Source organism: Atractosteus spatula, chromosome 11 (assembly GCF_055471065.1).
Source record: "Atractosteus spatula isolate fAtrSpa1 chromosome 11, fAtrSpa1.hap1, whole genome shotgun sequence".
Lineage (NCBI taxonomy): Eukaryota > Metazoa > Chordata > Actinopteri > Semionotiformes > Lepisosteidae > Atractosteus > Atractosteus spatula.
Window position 1 is genome coordinate 15,743,529 of NC_142716.1, and position 24,673 is coordinate 15,768,201.

Sequence of the window (24,673 nt, forward strand, 5' to 3'; positions counted from 1 at the left end):
TGGAAACATGCTGTTAATAATGCTCCATAAAGAAAATATTTCCTAAGAAAGAGAATATTCTTGTTAATGAAGGCTAGACAAACATTTTCAGATGGATCTTGTTTCAACCCTAAGTCTTTCTTCAAAAGGAGTTGCAACATTTCTGAATACCATAATCTACAGGGAAATTAACACTTACAGTATGAGTGAGTTCTTGTCCAGAACATGAATATACTACTGGACCTACAAGAAATTTAGTCACTAACTGATATCACTGGATGATTAGTCAGAAAAAGGCTCTTATCAGAGGATAGTATATATCTTAGTTAGTAGAAGGTCATACAAGCCAGCAGCCATATCACCCTGCAACTCACAACTGGCAACCCACTGAAGCTCAGTAGGTGTGAGCCTGGTCAGTACCTGGATGGGAGACCTCCTGGGAAAAACTAAGGTTGCTGCTGGAAGAGGTGTTAGTGAGGCCAGCAGGGGGTGCTCACCCTGTGGTCCAGGTGGGTCCTAATGCCCCAGTATAGTGACGGGGACACTATACTGTAAATAAGTGCTGTCCTTCGGATGAGATGTAAAACCGAGGTCCTGACTCTCTGTGGTCATTAAAAATCCCAGGGTGTTTCTTGAAAAGAGTAGGGGTGTAACCCCGGCATCCTGGCCAAACTTCCCATGCCTCCTAATAACCCCCCTCTATGAATTGGCTACATTACTTTGTTCTCCTCCCCCTCCCACTCCAATGGCAGGCGGAGCGACGTGCCAGTTGGAGTATTTCTCGGTCGCAGTTAATGGCAACGTCAGCTCAAAGATTTGGTTCAAACCACCAAATGGAGACTGGTGTGCCGACAAGCAGACCCTGCTGATGCAGGATTAACGCTAGGAAAGAGAGAGAGTAGAAGGTCACACAACATAGCTTTATGCATACAGCTATGCAACAGTGTACTCCTTACTTAACCTGTAGGTAGAAAGTTAAAGCATATCTCCTGATAACCCTTTTAGTATTACACCAAGGGTCCATAGGTGTTTAGGAAACCAGCAAGAGAAAGTTTCTTCCTGAAACATGGACACATGGATTTGAGAAATAAAGTGTTAATGGTTATGTGGGGTGAGGCGTATGAGCGTAATTTATTAAAGCAAAAGGTAGTGCTTTTGTCTACAAAATGCATTTTCCTATTTATTTTTTGATAATTAAGCATGTGAAAGCATATGCAATATTTGTTTATTGCATTAGGTGACGTTATTGCACTCCTAGTGGATTTGAGAGGTCACTGAACTCCCTGATTGGGCAGAAGTGGAATATGCTAACTAAGCTTAATCTCTGTCTAAAAGAAGAAAATGAGAAAGTGATTTATAGGCAAGGGTACAGCAGTGAAATTTCCATTTCTGATTTCTTTAACAGGTCTTCCCCCGAATGCTTTTGAGTTATTTATGCTTTTAGCAATAACAAGTAATGCAGCAGGGAGGCACATTGGTGCAGTGGTTAGCATTGCTGCCTTGTAGCGCTGGAGTCCTGGAGTTCAATTCTTGGGGTGCTATCTATTTCCTCCAGTTTCGTCCCACAGTCCAAAGGCATACTGGTAGGTTAATTGGCTTTCTGGGGAAACTGGCCCCGGTGAGAGAGTGTGGCTGTTTGTGTAAGCCCTGTGTAGGGTGTACCCTACCTTGTGTCCATTGTGATTAGAAAATGGATGGATGGAAGAAGACAGCAGACAATTACACAGCCATTGCTGTGAAACTGCCCAGCCATTGCTGTGAAAGCACACTCTCTGAGATCCTTCAAGAAACAACCGGTTGAGATCTTTGGATCAATAAGGTTCTAGGAACAAATAAGCAAGATGGTATAAAAGTCTCCTCTCTTTTGTAAGCTTTATTATTTTCTAATTTCATATAAAATAATACAGAGAGACTAGCAGATAAACTACAACAACCTCCTCTGCTAAAGAGCCATATACAACAGGTCTATTGTTTTACATCCCATCTGAAGACTGGAACGCAAGGAGGCCAAGTATTTTCCCTGCGATGACACTTCTTTGCACTGTGCACGGAAAGAACCACTTGAAACCAGCAGCTCTGAATTCTCAGAGCAGACAGGTCTGTGTTTTTTTTTTTAAAGTAGCCTTTGTACTGTTCTGTAGGAGAGCTGGGAAAAAATCTCTGGCTTTACCTCAGAACCCAAACCTTTTTCCCTGAAGCTCTAACCCCACTATGCTCTGACCACAAACTGTCCTGGTGGGAAGACTCTCCTCCACATTCCAGGAGGCCTGACCTCAACCAACTCTAATGACAGCAATCAAGGGCCTCCCTGGCACCAGACTCCCCTGTAGCGATTCATGGACTGCCTGCTTTGACGGAAAATCTTATTAAGGTTGGTTTCCCACTGGAGACCCATATAAAGCATAGGTGCATAAAGACAGGTTGAAAAGTCTCTAGGGCAAAATAAAATGCAATGAAATGTGGCTCACAGTAGCAGTATATCAAGGGGAACAGGACATCCTGTGGACTGTTGCGACAAAGAATACCCTGCCATGCTATGATTATAGGACTCAGTCTGATCATAAAATTTCCCCGTATGACCAAAGGTGAAAGGAATACAAATGCAAAGAGAGCAATTATTCCAACTTTCATTCCAGCTTTGCAACTTTGAAATGATTTCATCTCTAAAGACAGAATGACCTTGACCTCAAACCGCTGACAATGTAAGTAGCCCTTGTGTGAGCTCCTGTTTATGCCTGCGCCTGACACAGTGAGACTGATAATTTGAGATTTCCTGAGGGAATACAAATGCATTTTCTAACTAAATTCTTAAGGTTTTGAAGTATCCCTTGTATAAAATGACAGATTACATCTTAGAGCAATTTTACAACAAGATCAAACTTTTTTCCTCTTGTTTTTTAGACTACAATGTTGCTATATAACCCAAGGGCATATTATTCCAAGTGGTCTTCCCCAGAAACAGTCCAGAAATGGGTTTCAAGGGAACTACTAAAACCAAATGTTTTCTGGAAGCTGCACAACTCTGTTTGGCTGCTTGGAGTGATGCTTCACTGCATTTGGAAATACCAACAGCTATAGTATCTTTTCTATTATCATGCTTTTTGCAATCACAGCTACTACAGCAAGGGGATCATGCAGGCTTTATGTTCAGTTTAATAACAAATAATGTTAAGAAAACAGCAACTAATAATTACATGTATGAATAAAGAAAAATTATCATTGTAATCCTTAAGGCTTAACGTGATGAGGAGTGAAAGGACAATCTTCAAGTCGGGGGGAAATCTTATATCACAGGGATGCAAAGACTGACAATGAGGTCGGGAATGCATAATACCATCTTTCAAAATTTCTGCAGTGTGGGTATGGGTGATGAAGAAGCTCTTACCTCCAGCATTACCATGCTGAAATGCATTTGATTTACTACAGTATGTAATTAATTTTACTTTCCAGGCCATGGTAGTGTTAATTGAAATTCAATGTTTATATGCGTAACAATCGCTAACCACAAACCAGGCAGACCTTAAACACTCATCGAGAACCACAAATTCAAGTCATCCCCATTCCCATTTCCACAAAAATGATTCTCGGAAATTTGCCCTCATCACTAATTACATCAGGTTCTTAGATTACAATAAAATGACTAAAGAAATCTAGTATTTCTAATTAGATTTCTGTTTAATTTCTATAAGGGATGAATGCCAATTCCTCTGCAAGACAATATAGTTTCTAGATCTTCATGCATGCAGCAATCTAAAGCCTTTTGGGTTTTAAATTATTACTTTTCAAATGTTTTTATTTACCAAACCAAATTTGCTAATGGCAATCTGTGCCAGAATATCATGAAAGTGATTGAAACTTTTCCTCTCTTTTTTATAATGATACCATCATTATAAGCTCCATTTGGGGCAACTTGTCATTCTCTTTTTCTTCAGTCTAGAGCCCCAGGAGTAATCTATTTCACTGAAAATGAGAGTCAATTATCCAGTTCCTGGCTTGTAAATTAACCACTTTTACAACAAAGATAAGAGGAAGGCCTCTTCTCTGGGATTAAAGAGCCCACAGGCGATTGTCTCCTACTCTATCCCTCTAATCTCCACCTCCCTTCTTCATGGCAATATCTCATGTTACCGGGACACGGGCGACATACTCTGAAAACTCCAGCATAGCCCTCCCCCAGGGACGACATGGAGCCCTTGCTCCTTGTGGATTAATTACTTCATTTCATCTTCTTCCCTGCTCTGTCAGAGCTGAGCACTGTGCTGCTAGAGGCAGTTCTCAGAGCCTCCAGCTGAACAAGACGATGAGCATCACACACATCTGCCAAAGGAGCCCGGCGGCACTTCATTTACTTGAAGAGTGTTACCTCTTAGCTAAAGGCAGGGATTTTCTCTGCTTCTCAACATTTTATCATAGGGGAAACTAAGTTGGCCTTGCGCAAAATGTGCGGACGCCTGTTAGATGTTTCTCCTTTTTAGAAAAGCGGGCAATGGTTATGTTTTTTAATCTCAACAGTCCAACGAAATGCATTGAAATGATGCCTATGTATTAAAACAGTCTTCCAGCTCTGATTACATGCTTGCTCCACAACTTGAAGTTATATCTGGTGTATGGATGCATGGATTGGTCTGTAAGCATTAACACTAGACCTATATTAGTTCCCTTTCTGGGCTTGATCCACAATTTCTACATGTGACATTTCTTGTTATGTGAGACTTTAATTTGTTTAATTAATTGCCGCGGATTCTCTTTCAACCCAGTTCATGCTGAGAAGGTCAAGGTCATCCAGTGAGCGTCTCCCAGCTGTAGCCCTTATCTCTACAGATTATGTTAATACAAAAACCGAGGAATATAAGTACGAGACGACAGGAGGAGTACAGGCAGCTCTGTTATCGCTTTCCATTTTTTACAACATATAACATGAAAGTAATTTCAAACATGTCACATTATGCACTTTCAAAAGGAAGGAGACCACTGTGTTGGGATGTTTTAAATTGTTCAAATCCGAGCCCATTGAGCTAAACTATTGGACTAACTTAAAATAAAAAAAAATGAAGCTGGGAAAAAGATACAAGTATACTGTAATTTCAAATCCAAATTGACATATGAAGGTCATATATACAGTATAAGGAACATAAGTTGCTTTAAAATACTATGGCACAGTACTATCATTTCAACTAATCTAAAACATCATTAAAGTGTATTTTTTAAGGCTTTAATAAAAATGTTTAAGGGCAAGAGTTGTCAGTCAAATTGCCTGGTGGTTAGTGATAAGTAATATATTTTTAAAATCTTTTCTACGATCAACCATACTGTTATTATCTAGAAACCACCCAAGCTCACCTTTGTAATAATGGTAGAAATTAGTCATGGGCTGTGTGAAGTACAGTGTTTAATGCATCCTATGATACTTGCTTAGCATTCACATCACAATTGTACATGTCCCTTTATAATAAATGAAATTTTGACATAAAATGATTGATTTCTGTGGTAATCAAATTGCACACAGACCTATACTCAGTGTTTACAGATCCTGTCTAGTCCATAGATATTTAATTTCACTTTGACCTGCAATACAGGTATGCACATGCTTTTAATGCATTGGGAGAGGCTGCTCCCTTTTTGATACTATAAGAAACTAAATGATTGCTACTAAACTCTAGTATGCATTGTTGAATGCTTAACAGAAGACCTGTATTTTCAATGAACATACAAATTTTAATTGTTCGGCACTACAATATTATAAGAAGCTTCCCTAAATAATTCACAAGCAGTCAATGCATGACAAAAGAAGTACTGTGAGCGATATAAAGGTTATAAAATTATTATAAGGTTATTAATGACAGCAATAGGTTATAGAAAAAGGATATGAGGACATGGCAGTAATATAAACAAGGCATGATGAAGCTTTCTTTCATAGTGATTACAATGAAAAGGGATGACGGGACTTTATAAACTAAAATTATATTGGCATTGGATTTGTATCACATTATATTTTTTCCCAAGCTGTTGAAACACATAGCTTATTTTTTGTCCTTCTTTTTGTACAATCAAACATCCCCCTCACAAAGGTCTATTAAATATAGCTGGGATTACTGATGCTCCTCTCTGCTGGACCTTCAAAGCCTGAGTGTGTCCTCTCTGCTCGCCAGGGAGCTTTTCAAGTTTGTTTGAACTGAGCTCTTCAAGGGAAAGAAAGAGACCGGAGTGAGCTCATAGCTCCTCGCTTCATCAGGACTTGGGATTCAATTAATCTAATCCATTGGCACAGGGTCCCGGTCAGCACTGAGAGAGGTGAGGGAAGGGGGTTTGTTTTAAAGGTGTATTCCTCCTGCAAGGGGATCCTGAATTTGTTTTTCTCCTCGGAAGCTCTCTTGTTCAACACCTCTAAGAGCTCTCCGAGATGAAACACACAAAGACAGGCCTATGGGGCTTCATGGCTCATCTTTCTGAGACAGACTACACTTTCATACAATGAAGTGATTCTCCGGAACTATCCCTCTAAACTGATCCATTTTTAATACATTTGAATAGAACAATTTCCTAAACTGGAAATAAAGAAACCTATACTACACATTCAGCCATGCACATGCCTTCCCTACAAACTAATTTTACACTAAAGCCTTTAATAATGACAGCAAAGACAGCCCTTAAAAATGTTGCCCCTGTCAGTTTTTTATGTACTACATTGTTAAAATATTTTTTTAGCATTTAATATCACCTGACTAGCCTTTCTTTTGCATTTTGTGCACTTACCATTTAAACAGAATGTTTAAATGGGCTTTGTTTTCCTAAATAGTATGGGGTCTCAAATATTTTAGGATTTTATTTTTTTTTGTCAATCTGCAAAGATTCTCAGTTTTAGGCCCAAGAATTGAGAGCTCTGGATTTCACACTTCCATGTTTTATTACAAATATAAATGGCCCTGAAAGTCAAAAGCCACCATGAAAGTGAAACACTACTCTAAATAATAATAATAATTGCTTACACTTATATAGCACTTTTCTGGACACTCCACTCAAAGCGCTTTAAAGGTAATGGGGACTCCCCTCCACCACCACCAATGTGCAGCATCCACCTGGCTGATGCGACAGCAGCCATAGTGCGCCAGAACACTCACCACACATCAGCTATTAGTGGGGAGGAGAGCAGAGTAATGAAGCCAATTCATAGATGGGGATTATTAGGAGGCCATGATTGGTAGGGGCCAATGGGAAATTTGGCCAGTTACATCCCTACTCTTTTCGAGAAACGCCCTGGGATTTTTAATGACCACAGAGAGTCAGGACCTCAGTTTTACATCTCATCCGAAGGACGGTGCATGTTTACGGTATAGTGTCCCCTTCATTATACTGGGGCATTAGGACCCACATGGACCACAGGGTGAGCACCCCCTGCTGGCCTCACTAACACCTCTTCCAGCAGCAACCTTAGTTTTTCCCAAGAGGTCTCCCATCCAGGTACTGACCAGGCTCACACCCACTTAGCTTCAGTGGGTTGCCAGTTGTGAGTTGCAGAGTGACATGGCTGCTGGTAGAGGTACTGTAAGGTATGGTTCCTTTTCACAGGAAGACTGCCTGGATTTTGTCTCAGCTTTAGGCCATACTTTAGCTAAGCGTTAGTGTTAGTGAAGCAACACATCCAGGCAAGGAGAAGGGATGTGTGTCCACAGCTTCCTGTCTACAGTGACTGTCATAAAAGGGTTATCTGTGAGGAAATGTGCTTGAGTGAAGGCTGCTGGAGTGTAAATGACCCACCACTGATTCACTGTAGCCTGTCTTTAATGTTATCTTTCTGTGGCCGTCTTCCAGAATTCTGTGCAATTGACATTCATCGTGAGATACACAATTGCTAGTACGTTCCAACCGTAGAGTGTGTGTATGTGCGTGAGGGGCATAGGACAAATGAATGTTTGGCAATTTTAACAGTTACATCATTTGGACCATCACAGTACAGACCTGCAACGAGCTGTCATGATAGCAGAAATCAATCGGTTCACTGATTGGGCAATCAAGGAGTTCACAGAGCATGCTACTTGGGAGAAAGATAAGCACCCTGTAGAGAGCCAAATAATTTTATGGAATATGAGGAGGTCAATATGAGAAACTGTTTGCAAAACAATGCAAAAAAAATATAAGATATGGCTAACAACAGTTCAGAGGAATAGAGAAAGGGCCATACGACAGTAACGTCATTACTCAGTGTCACTGGGTTGCATACCTGGAGTTTGTGAATCAACATAAACCACAGGCCCCTGGATATTGACCAAAGGTGATGTGCTTCATTTAGCAATCGTAGAGCATGTGCATAAAGGTGAAAGATTCTCTGAAGTATTTTTAAGGAATTAACATTGTTTGGGTGGCATTATTTGGAAGGAGGTGTGTTGGCCATAAGTAGGTGGCTTGTTGTTGTCTATGCTAATGTTTCTACACAGCAAAATGTTGACATCAAGAGACCTATGCTTTACCCACTGTTACAGCAACACCAACATTAAACTAATCCCTTCATCTTTCCACATCATAATGCAATGATCACTGAAGACAATCTGCTTCAATCTGGGATCAACCTCGTGCGCTGTCCAAATGTATTGTCAGATCTGATCCCAGTCGAGCACCAATGGGTTGACTTGGTTAGCCATCAGCCACAGCTATCAGGCAGAAACTACAGAAATACCAGGAACTGAGATCAATTGATTGGTGGTTTCTTTCAAGAAGGGGCTGGATGAGATCTTTTGATCTATTAGCCTCTAGCGGTCATAGGAGGACAGAATGGCCTCTTCCCATTTGTAACCTTTCTTAGTTTCTTATGTGTTTATGGATGCCTGACATGAAGCCACACCATTGTTCTCTTGTTGAACAGTTGTTTATAACAATTTTATGTGACAGCCAAAACTTACAGAATAAACCTAACCTTATCCGGATTTATGTTTATTTTGAATCTGAGGTTGTGTATATTTATCTAGTGATTGAGAAGCTGTCCTCGTGATCTCTTGTACACAAAAATGAAACACCAAGTTATTAGCAATAGCTGCATCATGACAACAGTCTGGATTGTTAGTCAGCTGGTCTACAATGACTTGTTTGAGTTAAATATTTATTTAAAATATTAGTCTGGAGAGAGCCTGAGACCTGTTTAACTGGCCAAGTGTAACACTAAAGATTAAGTTATGAGATGTTTAGTTAGGATAAACCTTTTATAAACATGTCATTATTCTTTTTCAACAGGACCTTTCAATAGAAAATATTTTTTGCAATACAGTATGTTTGAAACATACGGTTTCAAAACATTTTTTAATCTATTTTTAATAATAAATTCACATACCTTTTAGACATACATACACTAGATAACTTCAAGATTCCATTAATTTGTGCATATTTTAGAATGGTATTTTATTCTGCATACACACCACACAAATATATATATATGTAGTCATTAAGTATACATATATATATGTAGTCTTTTTTGCATTTCTCAACTTACATTTTTCAATTGTTTCCTGAGGGTCTAGGAATTACTGATGTAACTTTCTTTTCCACAGTAGGTTTGTTCATTGGACCTTTAGAAGGTTTGTATTCTTCTAAAATCAGTGTTTTCAAGCTGCTAAAATTTAGCAAGCAAGAAACGGTATGAGTGATGAAGTAAAGTACAATGAGACAAACTGTGGATAAACAGGACCTGACTGACTGAAAGTGTCTGATTTCAGATCTGGGTCTCTTCGCATTTAAGCTGAAAGGGTCTAATCTCTGCCCCACATTTCATGCCAACAAAATATTGCTAGCACGTACGCTGGGAAGACTGCAGCTTATGTAACATATGTTAAACTGACATCATTTGTACATGTAATATAACTAAAGAGGTTACTGAAGAGTGCAACAAAGATGGTCTTATCAGAACTGGTGACCCATGTAAACTGCTTAAGATTAGAGACGTCACATTAATTAGAGACTGCAAATTGCTAAAGGAAGACAGGCTCCACTTTTATAAATGATTAAAAAGATTAACATCTGCTTGCTTTGTACATGTGCGGACAGGCATTAGCAAGCTCTTAACTTGCCCCTGACAAGTGCTGCAAGGGATACATTTTCAGAGAGAGAGAACTACCTGCAGGATCCTTGCAAAAGCTTTCTTCAGGGTAGCAGAAACAATTATTTAAAAGCACAATCCAATCCTCAGATCTTCTCAGACGCTTTGCTTTTACCAATGCCTCAATATCTGCTCTGCTAACATAGTTATAATCAATATTACCCTATGCCAAAACCTACTGTAACTATCAGCAACTTAACAAAAAGACACATAACTTGACATTTTAAGCAGCTGTATGGTAGAGTTTGTACTTCTTTTTTATTGAATAGGCTTCCCAGTACAAAGGTTAAGTATCTAAACCATCCCAAAAATCTATATTTGCAATTTAAGAGGCCTTGGTCTAAATTAAGAACATTGGCCTGTGAAGTTTATTAGAGAAAATACAAATTCCTCTAATGAATCTTGCCTGTCTTACATTATTGAATCTCGAAGTAGGCTACACCACTAGTAATGATGAAACCACAAATTCTTTTAAACCCAAGCTATAAACACAATTATTCTTTTTGAACCAATTTTGTACAAAAAGGACATTTTCTTTTGTGTTACTGATTCTAACTAGAATTTAACTTTGTGTTAATATGTTTGAAGGACTCCTGGATGCACACCAAAATAATAAACCTGTATTATTAAGCACAGACGTTTAATTTAGAGAAAAAGTTTACTGTTAATGTAATTTAACTGAAGAAAAAAAGGAGCTATCTTGAGAAGGGAAAGACTTGAGTGTCAGTCCCTTCAGTCTCAGAGCTCTGATGCAAGACAGCTGATAGGTTCACAGAGATCACTCCAGAGACTTTTCAAGCTAAGAATCCTGCTGTAACAGAAGCATATACTACTATCCTGTGTTACAGTTGTATCCTGGTGAACTGCAGCATTGTTTTAATGAGTAATGTTTGTGTACACAGAAAGCCCAGTGACTCTTATCTAGTTATAATAAAGCATAGGAAGGGTTTGTTAAAACTGGGTGTGCATGCCACAAAAGTACAGGGAAAACACTGTAAAAGTGTGTTTCTCATACACTATGATAATTTTTTAAAAGGAATAGCAGAGGAAAAATGGAAATATTGAAGGGGTTCTCTGGGATATAGATTGAAGAAAACAGCAGTGTGACAGCTTTCCATTTACACCTGTTTTGGCTTTGCATTCTAGGGAAGAGAAGCACTGCTGCCCAGGTGAATTTTTCACGGTCTGTTTCAAACACTAGTGGAGCCATAGACAAGACGCTGAGTCTCCACAGACAAACACTCAGGTACAAACATGTAATTAGATCACAGAGGCCTTAACAGAGACTCCCTGTGCAGTCCTGTCTGTCTTACTGCTAGACATCTCCATCAGTTTGCTCATCTCTTAGCTCTTATCACTGGTGATGGCTCCAGTTGATCCCTTGTTACTGAAAGTAGCCCAAGATGCAGCACACAAAGAGGGTTAAGACTGCTCTTGGTGACCTCCTGACCCCAGGACATTAATCTTTGCCTCCTACAGCCTTAGAAAATGCTTGAGCTACTTGATATATAAATTTACAGCTGGCGTTGGATCTACATACAGTAGTTCCACTTCTATAAAATAAATGGAGGGATTATTAAATAATTTTCCCCAGGGACAGATTAATTAAAAAATCAACCAGAATCAACTTTGATTATATCATTCTGGATTGTGACTGTGTTCATTTTTTCACCTATCCAGCCATGTTGTTGTAGTGAACTTACTGAGAATCTTTAATAAACAGCAAGATCTGAATATGGGATTGCATTAGATACTAATGTCAAACCTGATAAAGCAATTTTTCTTAAATAATTGGTTCTCACCCTAAAAATTTGCTTGGTTTCACAGAGCCTTTTGTTTATTTTAATCAGAAACATTTTACGATTATAATTCCACTACAAAAATGCAGGCCTCTCAGTCCTTAGACACACAGTGGGTATTGCGTTACATCTTAATTCCTATTCAGCCTCTAACAGCACTGTCACTCCTGATCTCCACCTCAGCTAGACCTGGTGACCAGCCATCAGGCAAGGGGCTAAGGATTGCATTTTCATTGTCCATTAATGACAAACCCCATGTACTTCACGGCTCTTTGACAGCAATCCCCTCCCCATCACATAGAGAATCCTCCAGATCACGTTTCTGTCTTCTCATTTAGCAGAATAAATGACAGTAATGCTCCTTTTGTTAGCGTCATCAACACACTGACACACCTGTTGCTTTTGGGTTATTTTACTTCTCAGTGTACCCCCTTTCAAACTTGTTTCACATTGAGCAACTGTCCTAAAAATGTATTGTGTCTGACACACAGTCACAGTACATAATACACCATATCTTAACTTTTCAGATAAACTATAACAACACCTTAATGTTAATCAAGAAGTTAACAGAGCAATGTTAAGTAAAATGTTAAATATAACTGAATATGTAATATCACAATCTAAAATCTTACTTATTTTTATTCTTCATGTTTTGGGGCACAACATCCTTTAATCCTACAGTATATTCATCATCAAAAACTAGAACTTATGATTCCTTCAATCACAAATGATTTCAATTAAAATATTACTGGCAAAATATGTAACTGAATATCCACCACTGTCCATAAAAAAACAATGAAACACAATTAGACCTGTGTCCTGAAACCAAACACAATGCCCAGTGGGTCATGCTGAATCACGAGCCATGTTATTTCGTGACTTTCACATCTAGAAATGGGTGGGATTTTAATGTAAAAAAAAGGCTGTAGGAAGAAGGTAGCGTCCAATGTAGGCGTGAGTAAAAAGCTCAAAGTGCTGAGTCACCTTGAGAGAGCCACAATAAAAAAATCAAAGCTGGTACAGTAGTGGAACAATTGGGGAAAACTGTTCCTTTGACTTTTGAATGATTAAATCAGGAGAGTGGTGTTTTGCATATGAGAAACAAAGCACAGACCACAAATTTCAAAGCAAGGCGCAACATTTTTTCAATGGGCACTGTTTTTATTTATTTAATTGTCTCTCAAAGCTCAAATCTCGCTGATGTGAACAGAGAGACTGTAGCTCAGTTGAGGACCTTGCAATACCACTTGTCAATTGAGATGCAAAGCACTCCAGGATGAAAGACATTGCATGAGATAATAAAGCAGAGCCCCCAGTAAATTAAGACAGCTTAAAATAGCACCAGGAGAAAAGGATGGCATCATTCCATTTGCATAAAGTGCTTCTCTTAAAGTTACATTATTTTTTTATAAATGCTAATGGCTTTGAGCCATGATAAATCCATCAGACTCTGACAGACTCAGTCATCTGAGGAGAAAAGAAATTCAAACATGACCCCATAAGATCTCTTTTAATGCAATGTTTTACCAACACAACTTCCTAACTTGGATTATTTTAAATGTAAAATAAATGGCCGGAGGCATTTTTTTAATAAATGTGAAAGGACGTGGGGTTGTATGTATGTCTCCAGAGGTAAAAAAAGAAACAATTGGAAACAAGGAAATGGAAATAAAGGAATTTTTAGCTTTCCATCATTTTTGCTGCCTGTGATTTATTTGCTTGAGACAAAAAAATCTCTAAATCCTCTGTTTTCCCTAAAGGTACTGTTCTAATGAGATACTAATGTATCGCTACTCATAGCTGGCACTCAGCAAGCCTAATCATCATAACCAAAATGTTAATAGACTCCTTCACAGATCAACCAAAAATACTAGTCTTTTCTTCAGTATTCACTGCGCTTTACAGTTTCCACCACAGACTTTACAAAACAAAAGAAATAAAAAACGGAGATCTAAACCTACAACTAAAATATTGAGCCCAATGTTTTCTTCACAAAAACGCTATGTAAAGAGATACATTTCCACTGGGGATTAATACCATTAGAAGGGCTGCCTATCAGCGGTTGCTGACTCATTAAAACATTGGTGTAGCAGATTAATTAAAATGAAGGGTGAAGAGACAACAACCCAGGGAGAGGTAAAGAAGAATGGAGCATTTCTGTGCTGCTCAAAAGAGCGAGGTACCCATCGTACAGAAGCACTGCTCTTTATGCCATTGACAGCCCCACGTACTCCTTAATGCCTTCACTCAATGTGAATGACACTGTCTACAAGCAACATTAATCTAGTTTCATTCATTCCCTTTTTTTCCTTTACAGCCCTTTTGCTTCCCAAGCAAGATGACCACTAAACATAACAAAAGTGGATCCCCCCCCCCCCAAATGTTGCCCTCTCCCACTTTTGTGAAGGCTCATGGTGCAACCCTTAAAAACATTAAAACTGTGAAACTTCCCTGGCTGTCTTTCAGATTCAGAATGAAAAAAATTCCAGCTCTCAAGTGATTCGATTGCAGGTGCAGTAATTTATTCTGAAGTTATGTGGTCTTGTCTTGACTTCATGGATTGCTCTGCTCATTTCCAGTTCAAGTGTTCATCACTGCTGTTATAACATTTGATTAAATGTACTGGCCAGTTTCCAGCCAGCCATTGGCACACACCACTGTACCCCCAGATTTTCTGCTGCTCACCCACTGCCACATGTCCTGCCTCTCACAGGAACGACACACTGTTTACAAATTCAGTTCTTTTGACTCATCCCTCCCACTGCCCTACTTCTTCAGTGACTTCCACAGGCCTTCACTTAACTCCCACTGGGTGATACTTTGCAAATCTATCTCATTGCCCAGGTGTGGACTACACCTGATACCTGTCATTTGGGATAGCTTAAGAAATCTGTCGAATACTCTATATACCCTTAATGAAAATCTTTCTGATTATTTCTGCATGTTGGAAAATGTCTGCAGTAAAGTGGATTTTGCTGTATCATTACAGATATCAAGTCACTTACAGTCAGAATTATATTACAGTACATTAGCCTAAAAAATTGATTTAGGGATTTTGTATTAGCATGTTTTTTAGTTCATAAAGGACAATGTATAGAACCTATTTATTTTTCTAGAGAGAAATGTCAGCTAAATAAACTATAAACTAAAACTAAGGACTTCTTTGCTCAATAATATTTATTAAACTATAAAATAGACCTATTACAAACTCTTACTGCCAATGAGTCTTACAGGGAAGCAAGAACTCATTATCTCAGAGCTCTGCCAAGACCCTGCAGAGACTTACAAATGAATACTGTCCTTGAATAAAGAAGAGTTTTCACTATACTCTTAAGCCTCAGTAAGTTATACTAATTATTCCTTACTGCAGCTGATGTCTGGCAGTATAAGGTACTGGCTTGATTATCATAGAATAAACATCCTGAATTTTCAAACCTGTCCAGGGGGTTTATAGAAGAGACGTGAGAGTTTGTCTGCGAATAGTTTATCTAAATTTAGCAACTGATGACTTCACCTTTCCAAACCCAGGAGACTAAGACCAAGAAAGATACATTAATACCTTATTTCCTTCTCATATGACTAATAACTCCAGTTACCAACACCCAGTGCACATCACAGGTTATGTACCAACCGCTACTTCCATTTACAGAAGCAGGCAACAGAAGTATTGTGGGACCTCTCTCAGCAGTATGAATGCAACCTGAACTAATACTATTTTTTAACCTCAACCAGAAACAACATAATATCACTTATTTTTTAATACTCAGATAAATACACAACAAACTGTGAAAGACCAATGTCGAAATTAAAAAAGACCAAAGCAGTGACAAAGAAAAGAATTCTGATCTGACTTTCTTCCTTGACCTGTTTTACATTAATCTGATGCTCAGCAGAATACATCAACTGACAACATGAATGGAAATGTACACTGTGCCTTCTTGAGTCAAGCTAGTATCTTCTGCAAAGAATCAGCAAACGGCTCACCAACCTTGATAAAGACCCTCCCATGGAGAGAGAAGAGGAAACCTCAATGTGTCCTACCTGGTGCTGCCTGCATTTCTGCCAGTCCCCCAGCCATGATGAGGGCCTCAACGATCTTCACATGGTGCTCCGGGTTCACGCCAGCACTGCAATGCACATAGAGCGAAACATTCAGGCACAGGTCTCTGAAAAGCGCTGAGACTTGGAGCCAGACATAATAGCTATAGAGGACTCAGCAAAACTGGAATATGAAATTTAGAGTTTGGGGTTTGAGTCTATCCCAGGAGTCTGAAGTGTTCTCCCCGCTGCATCTCCAGATCTACCCAAGTCCACATACATAGGCTTTCTTTGGGTTTTCTGGTTTCCTCCCATTTTTTAGAGAAATGCTGCCAGGGTAAGTTGGTGTTTCTAAATCAGGTGTCTCCAACCCTGGGCAGTGAGAGCCCCAGTCCAGTAGGTACTACAGGTAGCCTTTAAATGATGACCATTTTCTAATGGCCTGGAACACTTTAACTAGGATCAATTTATTTAAGTAATTATGGGGATCAAAAATCAGAAGAGCCTTCAGCCCTCAAGGACTAATGTAATCTTTTTTGAAACATTAATGTCTTGATTGGTCAATTGCTTAAACAAGTGTTCCTAATCTTTAAATAACAGGTGACACCCCTGTGTCTGTGTCCTGCAATGGACTGGCACCCTTCCCAAAGTATCCACCTTGTACTCTATGTTTCCCAGAAAAGCTTCAAGTTGCCACAACACTTATCCAGGCATATGATAATGGATGGGAATAGATAGAATTTATGCTATGATTGAAAACATTTTCGCGTTGAGGAAGAACTACTTAAAATAAAGATGACGTACAGGTCATATTGCTGTGAAGTTGCAATGTTTTAGTTTCACATGCTTTGGTTTCACTTTACCAGTAGCTATTTGTTTTGAGTTTCTTTCCCTTGTCATGTAGTCTTTGAGCCATGTGAGTCTTAGAAAACACCTTTGCTGATTCATTGTTTGAGGTAAATATATGTATACATATAATCTTTCCTGGTTCCACCTAGATCCACATTAATGGAATACTAACAAAAAACAGAGAGAAAATTTCCCAGTCTAAAGCTGTCAGCACAGCAATGTGCACTAAAGTGACAACCATCAGCTGACTCCTATTTAAATGTTGTCTAAAGGCACCTCAAGGAGAAAGAAATTACAAAACACAAAGGCCTGATCCTTGATTCTATTTCACAGAACGACACAATTACTCTACATCCTACACTATCACCTATAATCCCCATCTGCCCAAAGAAAAAAGAATAAAGTAGAATCTCATTGGACTGAAGTAGGTTATTAGGAGGTTTTCTAAAATTGACCCATTCATAAATACAATGTTTTGCATTTAGATTCTCTTAGTTTGGGTCTACGTACCTGGATGGCATATTTTTAAGCAAATTTTGTACGTGCATATTTGGTGACAATTATTTTTCTCATTGACCTCAGGACAAAGTACATATCTTCTAAAACCTCTGAAACTGAGTTTATAACCTCAGAAAACAAGCCTCTTCAGATCCATACAAGGCAGCTTGGTGTGGAGTAGCACTGGAATTGCCAACACCGATTCTTACACACCTTTGCCAGAAAACAATTAGCGCATTCTTACACGTTAGCCTTCATTTTGTCTAGTACAATGCCAAAACTGAACCATGGTTGATCCATGGTGGCTGTACATATTTTGAATTAGTTACTATGTGATGGTAAGACCAAAGATGAGGAGGTTAGATCTGCAGCCTTACAGCTGTATGATAAAGCAACATTGCCAGCTAAGGTAGTGGGGAGGCAGATATGGACAAATACAGTATCTTTTAATCCATCAGTTTTCAGCTGATTCATAGCAGGTTGCAGTGTTCCCAACAGGGACAATCAGATGACCCATTAATGATGTGCAATACCTAATAAATCTTGTGCTCAGCATTTTCACTAGGGCTCCTGACAAGCAATCCTATTTTAGAAAGAACATGTGATGTTTCACTGAGTGCTGGTGGGCAATTGTGACCCAGAAATGAAAAAGAATTGACTTTATAATCTCTTGATTCTCGTCTCCTGAGGCAGAACTATTTAATTGTGAAACATGGATGTTAGTCTGGCAAAATTCCAATACTGAAATACTCACAACCATCTATCTGTTTAAAAATGTAAAAAGTACACAACACATTCAGTTAACCAGACATCATTGAATACCATCTGAAGCAGGAAAACAAGAGAACAAAAACATTCCTTACCTAGAGAGGGAGTGTTTGAAGAGAGCCTCACTGAAGGACTGGGCCAGCAGCCTGGGTGTTGGCTGGCTTTGTCCCCCACACTGGGCCACACGGTACAGGTGTCTAGTTAGATGCAGTAGGAGAAGATGGTTGGGCTGAGGGATGGTAGGAGACTCAAGGATTTTCTTGAGTTGTTGTCCACACTCCTCTACATTTGGAGTCTCTGAAAAAAGACAAAGAAATTTACATTTTAGTTTACCTTTTTATCCTGTGAAATGGACAAAATGTGTTTTTATCTCAGTAGAATTGATAATGTCTGACAAAGCAAAGTTTTTTTAGTTTTGTGTTTTACCAGTACAGAAAGAGACTGGCAAAAACTGAAGACATCAGCAAGGCACCCAATACTACGTGGTTTTGCTGTGCAGTATTGAGTTTCACCTTGACTTATTCTGACAAGACCAGTTTTTGATTTTTTTTTCCTTAAAACTACTTTCAAGGATACTTGAACTTACCAGTACAAAAACTACTAAAGGTGTCAGTGTGGAGTGCCTTTTGGCACTTTTATCCAGTGGTTTATTGTCTGTACTCTGGGTTATGTCATTAGTTTACTGTTACTGGGATTTATCTAGGGGTATTACAAAAATAGATCAAGCATTGCAGGCTGGTTCAGAAAAATTCTGCAAGTATATCTTCAACTTGCCACACAACAGCAACCCTACTGTATGTCTGGCCTGAGACCTGAGAGTTTGCTGTCATTAAAAGCTGCCTGATTCCTCCCTACAAAGCCTTAACTGAGCTTTCAGCTCTGTGTGTTTGTAGTGTGAATAAAAGAGGATGGCCTAACAGTGTCTCTTTAGGAGTGAACATGTATGGCTCATTATCTCTGCTGCATTTGTATGAGATGTTTTGGCAGAAGCAGACATTAAAAGAAAAAAAAAGCCAAAAAACAGTCCTGGGTACAGTTGGGTACAGAGTGACATACACCTATCCCAAACCTGGTTATGATTTTATCTGGACAACAGACCTTCAAAGAAGGGCATCCAGTTAACCTTTAGTTAACAAGGGGTTAACACCAAATCTACTATGCTGTATGACAAATGAAAAGTGGAATATAATCTAGACAACCACACACTAAAGCAGAAACAGGTCTACTAGTCTTACAGTCCCTCTTTTAATTTTTTTTGTTTTGTCTGTGAGTGTGTAAGCTTCCCACAGCACGTCTGTCATTAAACGACACTGTTACTGTACATACAGTCCAGCTTCACTGTGGGTTTGGCCAGCACCCAGAAGATGTGCAGGGGAGTTTGCCAGCTGAAACTAAACGGTGACCACTCTTGTGTATTTCAGTGAAACTGCCCCATCAGCACAATGTGATCATGTGCAAACAAATCCTTGGGGATGGCGAGTGGAAAACCCAAACTCAAAGCTCAATTTAGGGAACCCATCTCCGCAAACAAGTGCAGGCTGCTTCTCGGAAAGTTTCAACCCTGGGACACGGACAAGTGAAAAATATGTTTTGTTGTTTGCCTTTGTTACAGTTCCCAATGTAAAAAATAATGTGAAAAAATAAGTACCAAGCAGCAATTTTTATAATAATAATTAACTTTATTGTATATAGCACCTCTAAAGGTGGGTTCTCAAAGCGCTTTACAGAATAACAACAGCAACAACAACAATAAAAAATACACAAGAAAAACACGATGAGAATACACAGAGGAGACAGTAGAAGGTGGTACTAAATAAAGTTGGGTAAAGAACAGAACCAGTTAAGTAAAGGCTCTTCTAAAGAAAAAGGTTCTGAGTCTGGATTTGGAGGAGTTTAGAGAACTCTCTGATATCCTTGGGGAGAGAGTTGCAGAGCTTAGGGGCATAACAGGAGAAGGCCCTGTCACCCATAGAGTGTAGGCGGGCTTGGGGGACAGATATGAGACCAGAATTAGAGAAGCAAAGGTTGCGAGGTGGGGAGTAGGGTGGTAATAGCTCAGACAGGTACTGAGGTGCCAAGCCATGCAGAGCCTTATAGGTGAGCATGAGGATTTTGAAGTCAACATGAAACTTGACAGGAAGCCAGTGCAAGGACTCCAGTATAGGAGTAATGTGATCACTTGCACTAGACCTGGTCAGGATTCTGGCTGCCGACTTTTGGACATACTGGAGTTTGTTCGAATGTGGATTTAGATACCCAAGCAAGTAGAGCATTACAGTTATTCTTTCTTCTAGATTAGCACTTTTATCAGACCTTTAATATAAGCCTGGACAACAGTTAGTGCAAGGTTATGAACACTATCTGAGTCAACCTCATAAAAGAGGTCAAACCTTTTACAGTTGTGCGGGAAATGCTGACACATCTGTAATGTTTAGGGAATAAATGTTTAGGGAATATATTTGAAATAAGTAAAACGGTACAAAAACATGTTGCAATATAAGGATTTAAATCTTGTTTGTAACAGGTCTTAGAAATCCTTTGCACAAGAACTGCAATCTGATTACAAAGATACTACACATATTAAGGAGCTGTGTTTTTAAAGGGTTCTTCTGTGTTGTCATTAATGATGTCAATATTAGTGTCTTCTCAACCAATGTTCTTATGCATGGCAAAACAAATACTTAATTTGTATGAGTACTGCACTTCTAGTAATGATTATACACAATGTACTTATTTCCATTGTTTTTAACTGTTTGCTGTTTCTTTAGTGTTTAATAGGTTTAATTCGTTCCTTGGGGCATTTTTCTTTTTGTATTCCACTGTGCAATTTGCTTTAATGGGAACCCACAAGCTGGTCAACACTTCAGTAAAAATTCTGCCCGAGAGGGACTAGTCTGTTAAAGTGTGGTGCAGCAGAAATGTCAAAATGTTGATGAGTGATTAGTTATCGTAATCAAATAGCAGCAACATGGCAGGATGTAAGGCATGGAAAATGACTCTGCAGATAGCCATCCCCTGGTTCGCTATAGCAGGACCTGTGCAATTATGGGTTATTGACTGTGGTATCATGGTTTACCAAATGCTGCAATTATGGTGAATGTCAGAGCAAATATATATATATAAACTGCAGGCCAGGACAGCATTAGGTGGTGGGAGTAGCATATGCCTATTTCTTTTGTACTTCCTTAATGAATTACTACTGTGGTTCCAGCAATTAAGGAGAGCTTTTTTACTGGAATGCTTACATAAGATAAGCGTTTCCAGACCAGGGGTCTACAGCAACCCAATAGCTAGCTGGCAATTTGATGGACTGCTGGCCAAGTATGCTGCCTGTTGTGATCAGGGTCAGCATAATGACCTTCATCTTACTCCCACTGCCTTTGGTCAGAGTTAAAACATCCTCCCTGCCCCCCCACCCTTTGCCCCCTACCAGTGCTTTCCCAGCCTGTATTGATGAAGTTTGACCTTTATTGAATAGGGCAGCACATTGAACTTTACTACCCCAGCTGCCACTCTAAGCACCCTTCTCCCAGCAGTAGTCAGCCAGAAAGCATTCCTGGAATTTTCCCTGAGCTGCCCAGCTTGCCAGATGGGCCATTGTGAATCCTCTATGCTTATATCAGATAATGCCTGAGGCTCACCAAAATTCTTCAAAGAGGAACCACATTCTGAAGAATAGAAAAATAAGGCAGTATCACAGAGATTCTTACAACTAATAAGGGGCCAATACTGTGAGGATCTACAGTAATCTAGGAACATATTGAGTACAAATAAAGAGAAAATTGGACAATGCATTTGTTCTGGATGTTAAAAGCAAATTAAACATGATCCATAATAAGGCCCTAAAAATACACACTTCAAGAGGAAAGATAAATGCCACAGTTGGAAATGTGTGTTAAATGGCATCATGCCAACTGTCTAGAGATTTCACTGTAAGCCTGTTGACAACACTAAACCCTTTAAATGCACTCAATACTTAATGGATATGGCTTGTCTGAATTTTTTAAATACTTAAAAAAACTGATTATTTCACAAGCAGTTACTGTATCTCAAAAAGAATTTCTTCATATTTATCTAGTCTTTACTGTGATACAACATTGTGATCTGTAATAAGAAACTAGAATTACCTTGCCTTTAAAAAACTAAATCTCAGCTAAATTCAAATAAATCTTAAATAACAAGGTTCTCAACACACAAATTCTCTGCACGGCACATAGTCTGTAATATAGATAATGCATTCAAGTAGAGAAGGACAGTTCAGCTATCAGAACCCCTATTGCATGCAGGCACGTGCAGAAGGACCTAGTTTGTAAGTCGCTCTCATGAAAGCCAAAGGAAAACTAGAAACTCATTCAGTATAGAAGTTTCAGGAATGGCCTCACCGACTAACTCCCTGCCTTGCAGGTGGCAGTTGCTTTCACACTGAAAGATGACCACAGTTCCAAGTACAAGACAGTTCCTGCCAGCAAGGAAATATATAATAGCTGCTCTTTAACAAGACCGAGATGTCATGGCAAAGACATCTACAAGACAGGATTCAGAACACAATATTAAATTGGATGGAATCCAGAACAAACCGAAGTAAATGTTTTTTTGTGCCTGTGAAATATAAAGGGCTGTTAAAAAAGATAACAGTGATGCAAAGGGCAAAGAAATTAAGTCATTCTTTGGGAAAGCGGAATGTGATATTTTGGAATCTTATGATTCTGTAGATAATCTACCATGAAGTGCCAGTCAGAACCAGGAAAGTAATTGGATTAAGATATTATGTAATACAGTAGGTGAATATTCATATGACAAGTTCATCTCATGTTCTTTCAAAACAGTTCTGCCACTTTTATGCCAAAGCATAAAGCTGACAGCACTATCACTGTGTCATAAGCCAACATAGATTCCAGTGCATTAAAAGGGGAAAGGTTACCCTATTAAAACTGCTTTACTGAGTCAGATTGAAAGGTTATTTTCCTAGCGACTGGAAAATGTTTCCTTCTCCTTGGGTAGCCAAGCTTTTCGTAGCTACATTTATCAATTTCTTGGTTCACACTTGCAGACATTTGCTGCAATATATCATGGTAAAAACAGAGTAAATTGTACAGTGTTCTCATGGAATAAGGATGGTATAGCATAAAATGTATAGTAGTGCAAAATATAAACCACTGTACAGCATGATAAATGCATAGTATAAGCAAAGTAAACCTGGGCAAAACACAAAGATGCCATGAAGATTTACTCAAACTAAAATGTATAAGGGCAGATTTTTAATTTGATAGAATTTGTTTCACATACAGTATTGTTCCGTTCATGCAGCCAGTGATGACAGGATCTCTATAATATATAAGGGAAGATCATAAATCTCATCGGAGCTTAACAAAGAAGGATAAACATTTAGGTGAGGTAGGTCACGATGGATGCTAAAGGTGAAAAAAATATCAAGCATCATTACCACATTACAAATTTTAAATTGAGAACACAGAAAAAAGAAAAAAAAGAGAAAAGGTGAAAAACAGTGAATTTGTTTATGGTACCTCGTGACAGCTGACTTTGTTATCGTCCACTTCAGTCTACCACCGCAAGGGAAATTAGTTATTGAAAAATATAGAACACGATTGATTCAGTATATGCAACATGGATCAAGGAAGTGTCTGCAACTGCAAATTATCTATTGTGTTTTCATTCTTTATATGGTACTGTACAACACTTTCAAAGCATCCTCACATACTGTATCACTCATTTTGCTCTCATTACAGCCTTACCTTGGGCAGTGTAAACTAACTCGCTGTATATCCCAGCTGGAATGATGGGGGAAGGCAAGTCCTGTAGATAGCTCTTCAGTGCCTCTGCTAAGACTGGGAGCTCATACTGATCCAGCTCTACTGAGGAGGGGTCTGGAAAATAGCAACATTAGACCTTTGTCATTAGACCTTTGCCAACTTTAAGAGCAGGTCACAGCCCTTTAAAAACAGTTGCATGCTATAGTTTAGGCCAGAAACTTTCAGAGATGGTTAAAAGATGGTTAAAATTTGGTTCACATACAGTAGGCTGCAAAGAAAGTAAAGTATAATAGATGCTGATAAGCAATCCTGAAGTTCAAGAACACATACTGTATTAATGCAATTTGCAACATTTAATGTACTGGCCTTATTATTCCAAAAGCATAACATGCAAAGAACTTTATTTTTCAATAAAAATAAACATAGTTCATGGTTCTGAGTCATCTGACTGAAGGCAAAAGAGGAACCATATCATGTGAACTGGAAAATGATTTTTTGCTGTAAATAAAGCTTGTGTGCCCATAACACAAATCTGTAGACACAACAAGCACCTGGCATGTACAGTAACTGATAAGCAAAGCTGAGAACCGCTGGGGTTACAGTAAAAAAACAGTGAAAGAAAAACAGTTTCCAGTGAGTGCCCATTCATGGCCAGTAAGACCTCTTCCCTTCCTCTCTAGAGCTCGCTGCTCTTTTTCATCAGCCACCTTCTCCACTTCTCCTCATGTCTGACCCAGTGCGGGATGTTGTTAATGACATTGATTCACTCCTGATTAATTGTTTAATAAACTTTCCCCTCGTCAAGTGCTGAGAGATCAAAAGCTCATTAAGCTCTGGTTACGACCTTATCCCTGTCCAATACAATTACTCACTGGGTGAGATGCAGAGTT

At 38.9% G+C, this 24,673-nt stretch overlaps 1 protein-coding gene across 1 annotated transcript; it reads right to left on the minus strand.

Annotated features, from left to right (window-relative positions):
- Positions 1–14,783: 14,783 nt before the first annotated feature.
- On the minus strand, positions 14,784–24,509 carry LOC148823623 (phosphatidylinositol 3-kinase regulatory subunit alpha-like). Its single transcript, XM_088927229.1, has 4 exons — positions 24,491–24,509; positions 23,766–23,897; positions 18,108–18,309; positions 14,784–15,986 (listed from the first exon to the last, which is right to left on the minus strand). The coding sequence occupies exons 1-4, from the start codon at positions 24,507–24,509 to the stop codon at positions 15,887–15,889; spliced, it is 453 nt and encodes a 150-aa protein (XP_088783355.1). The 3' UTR covers positions 14,784–15,886.
- Positions 24,510–24,673: the final 164 nt, after the last annotated feature.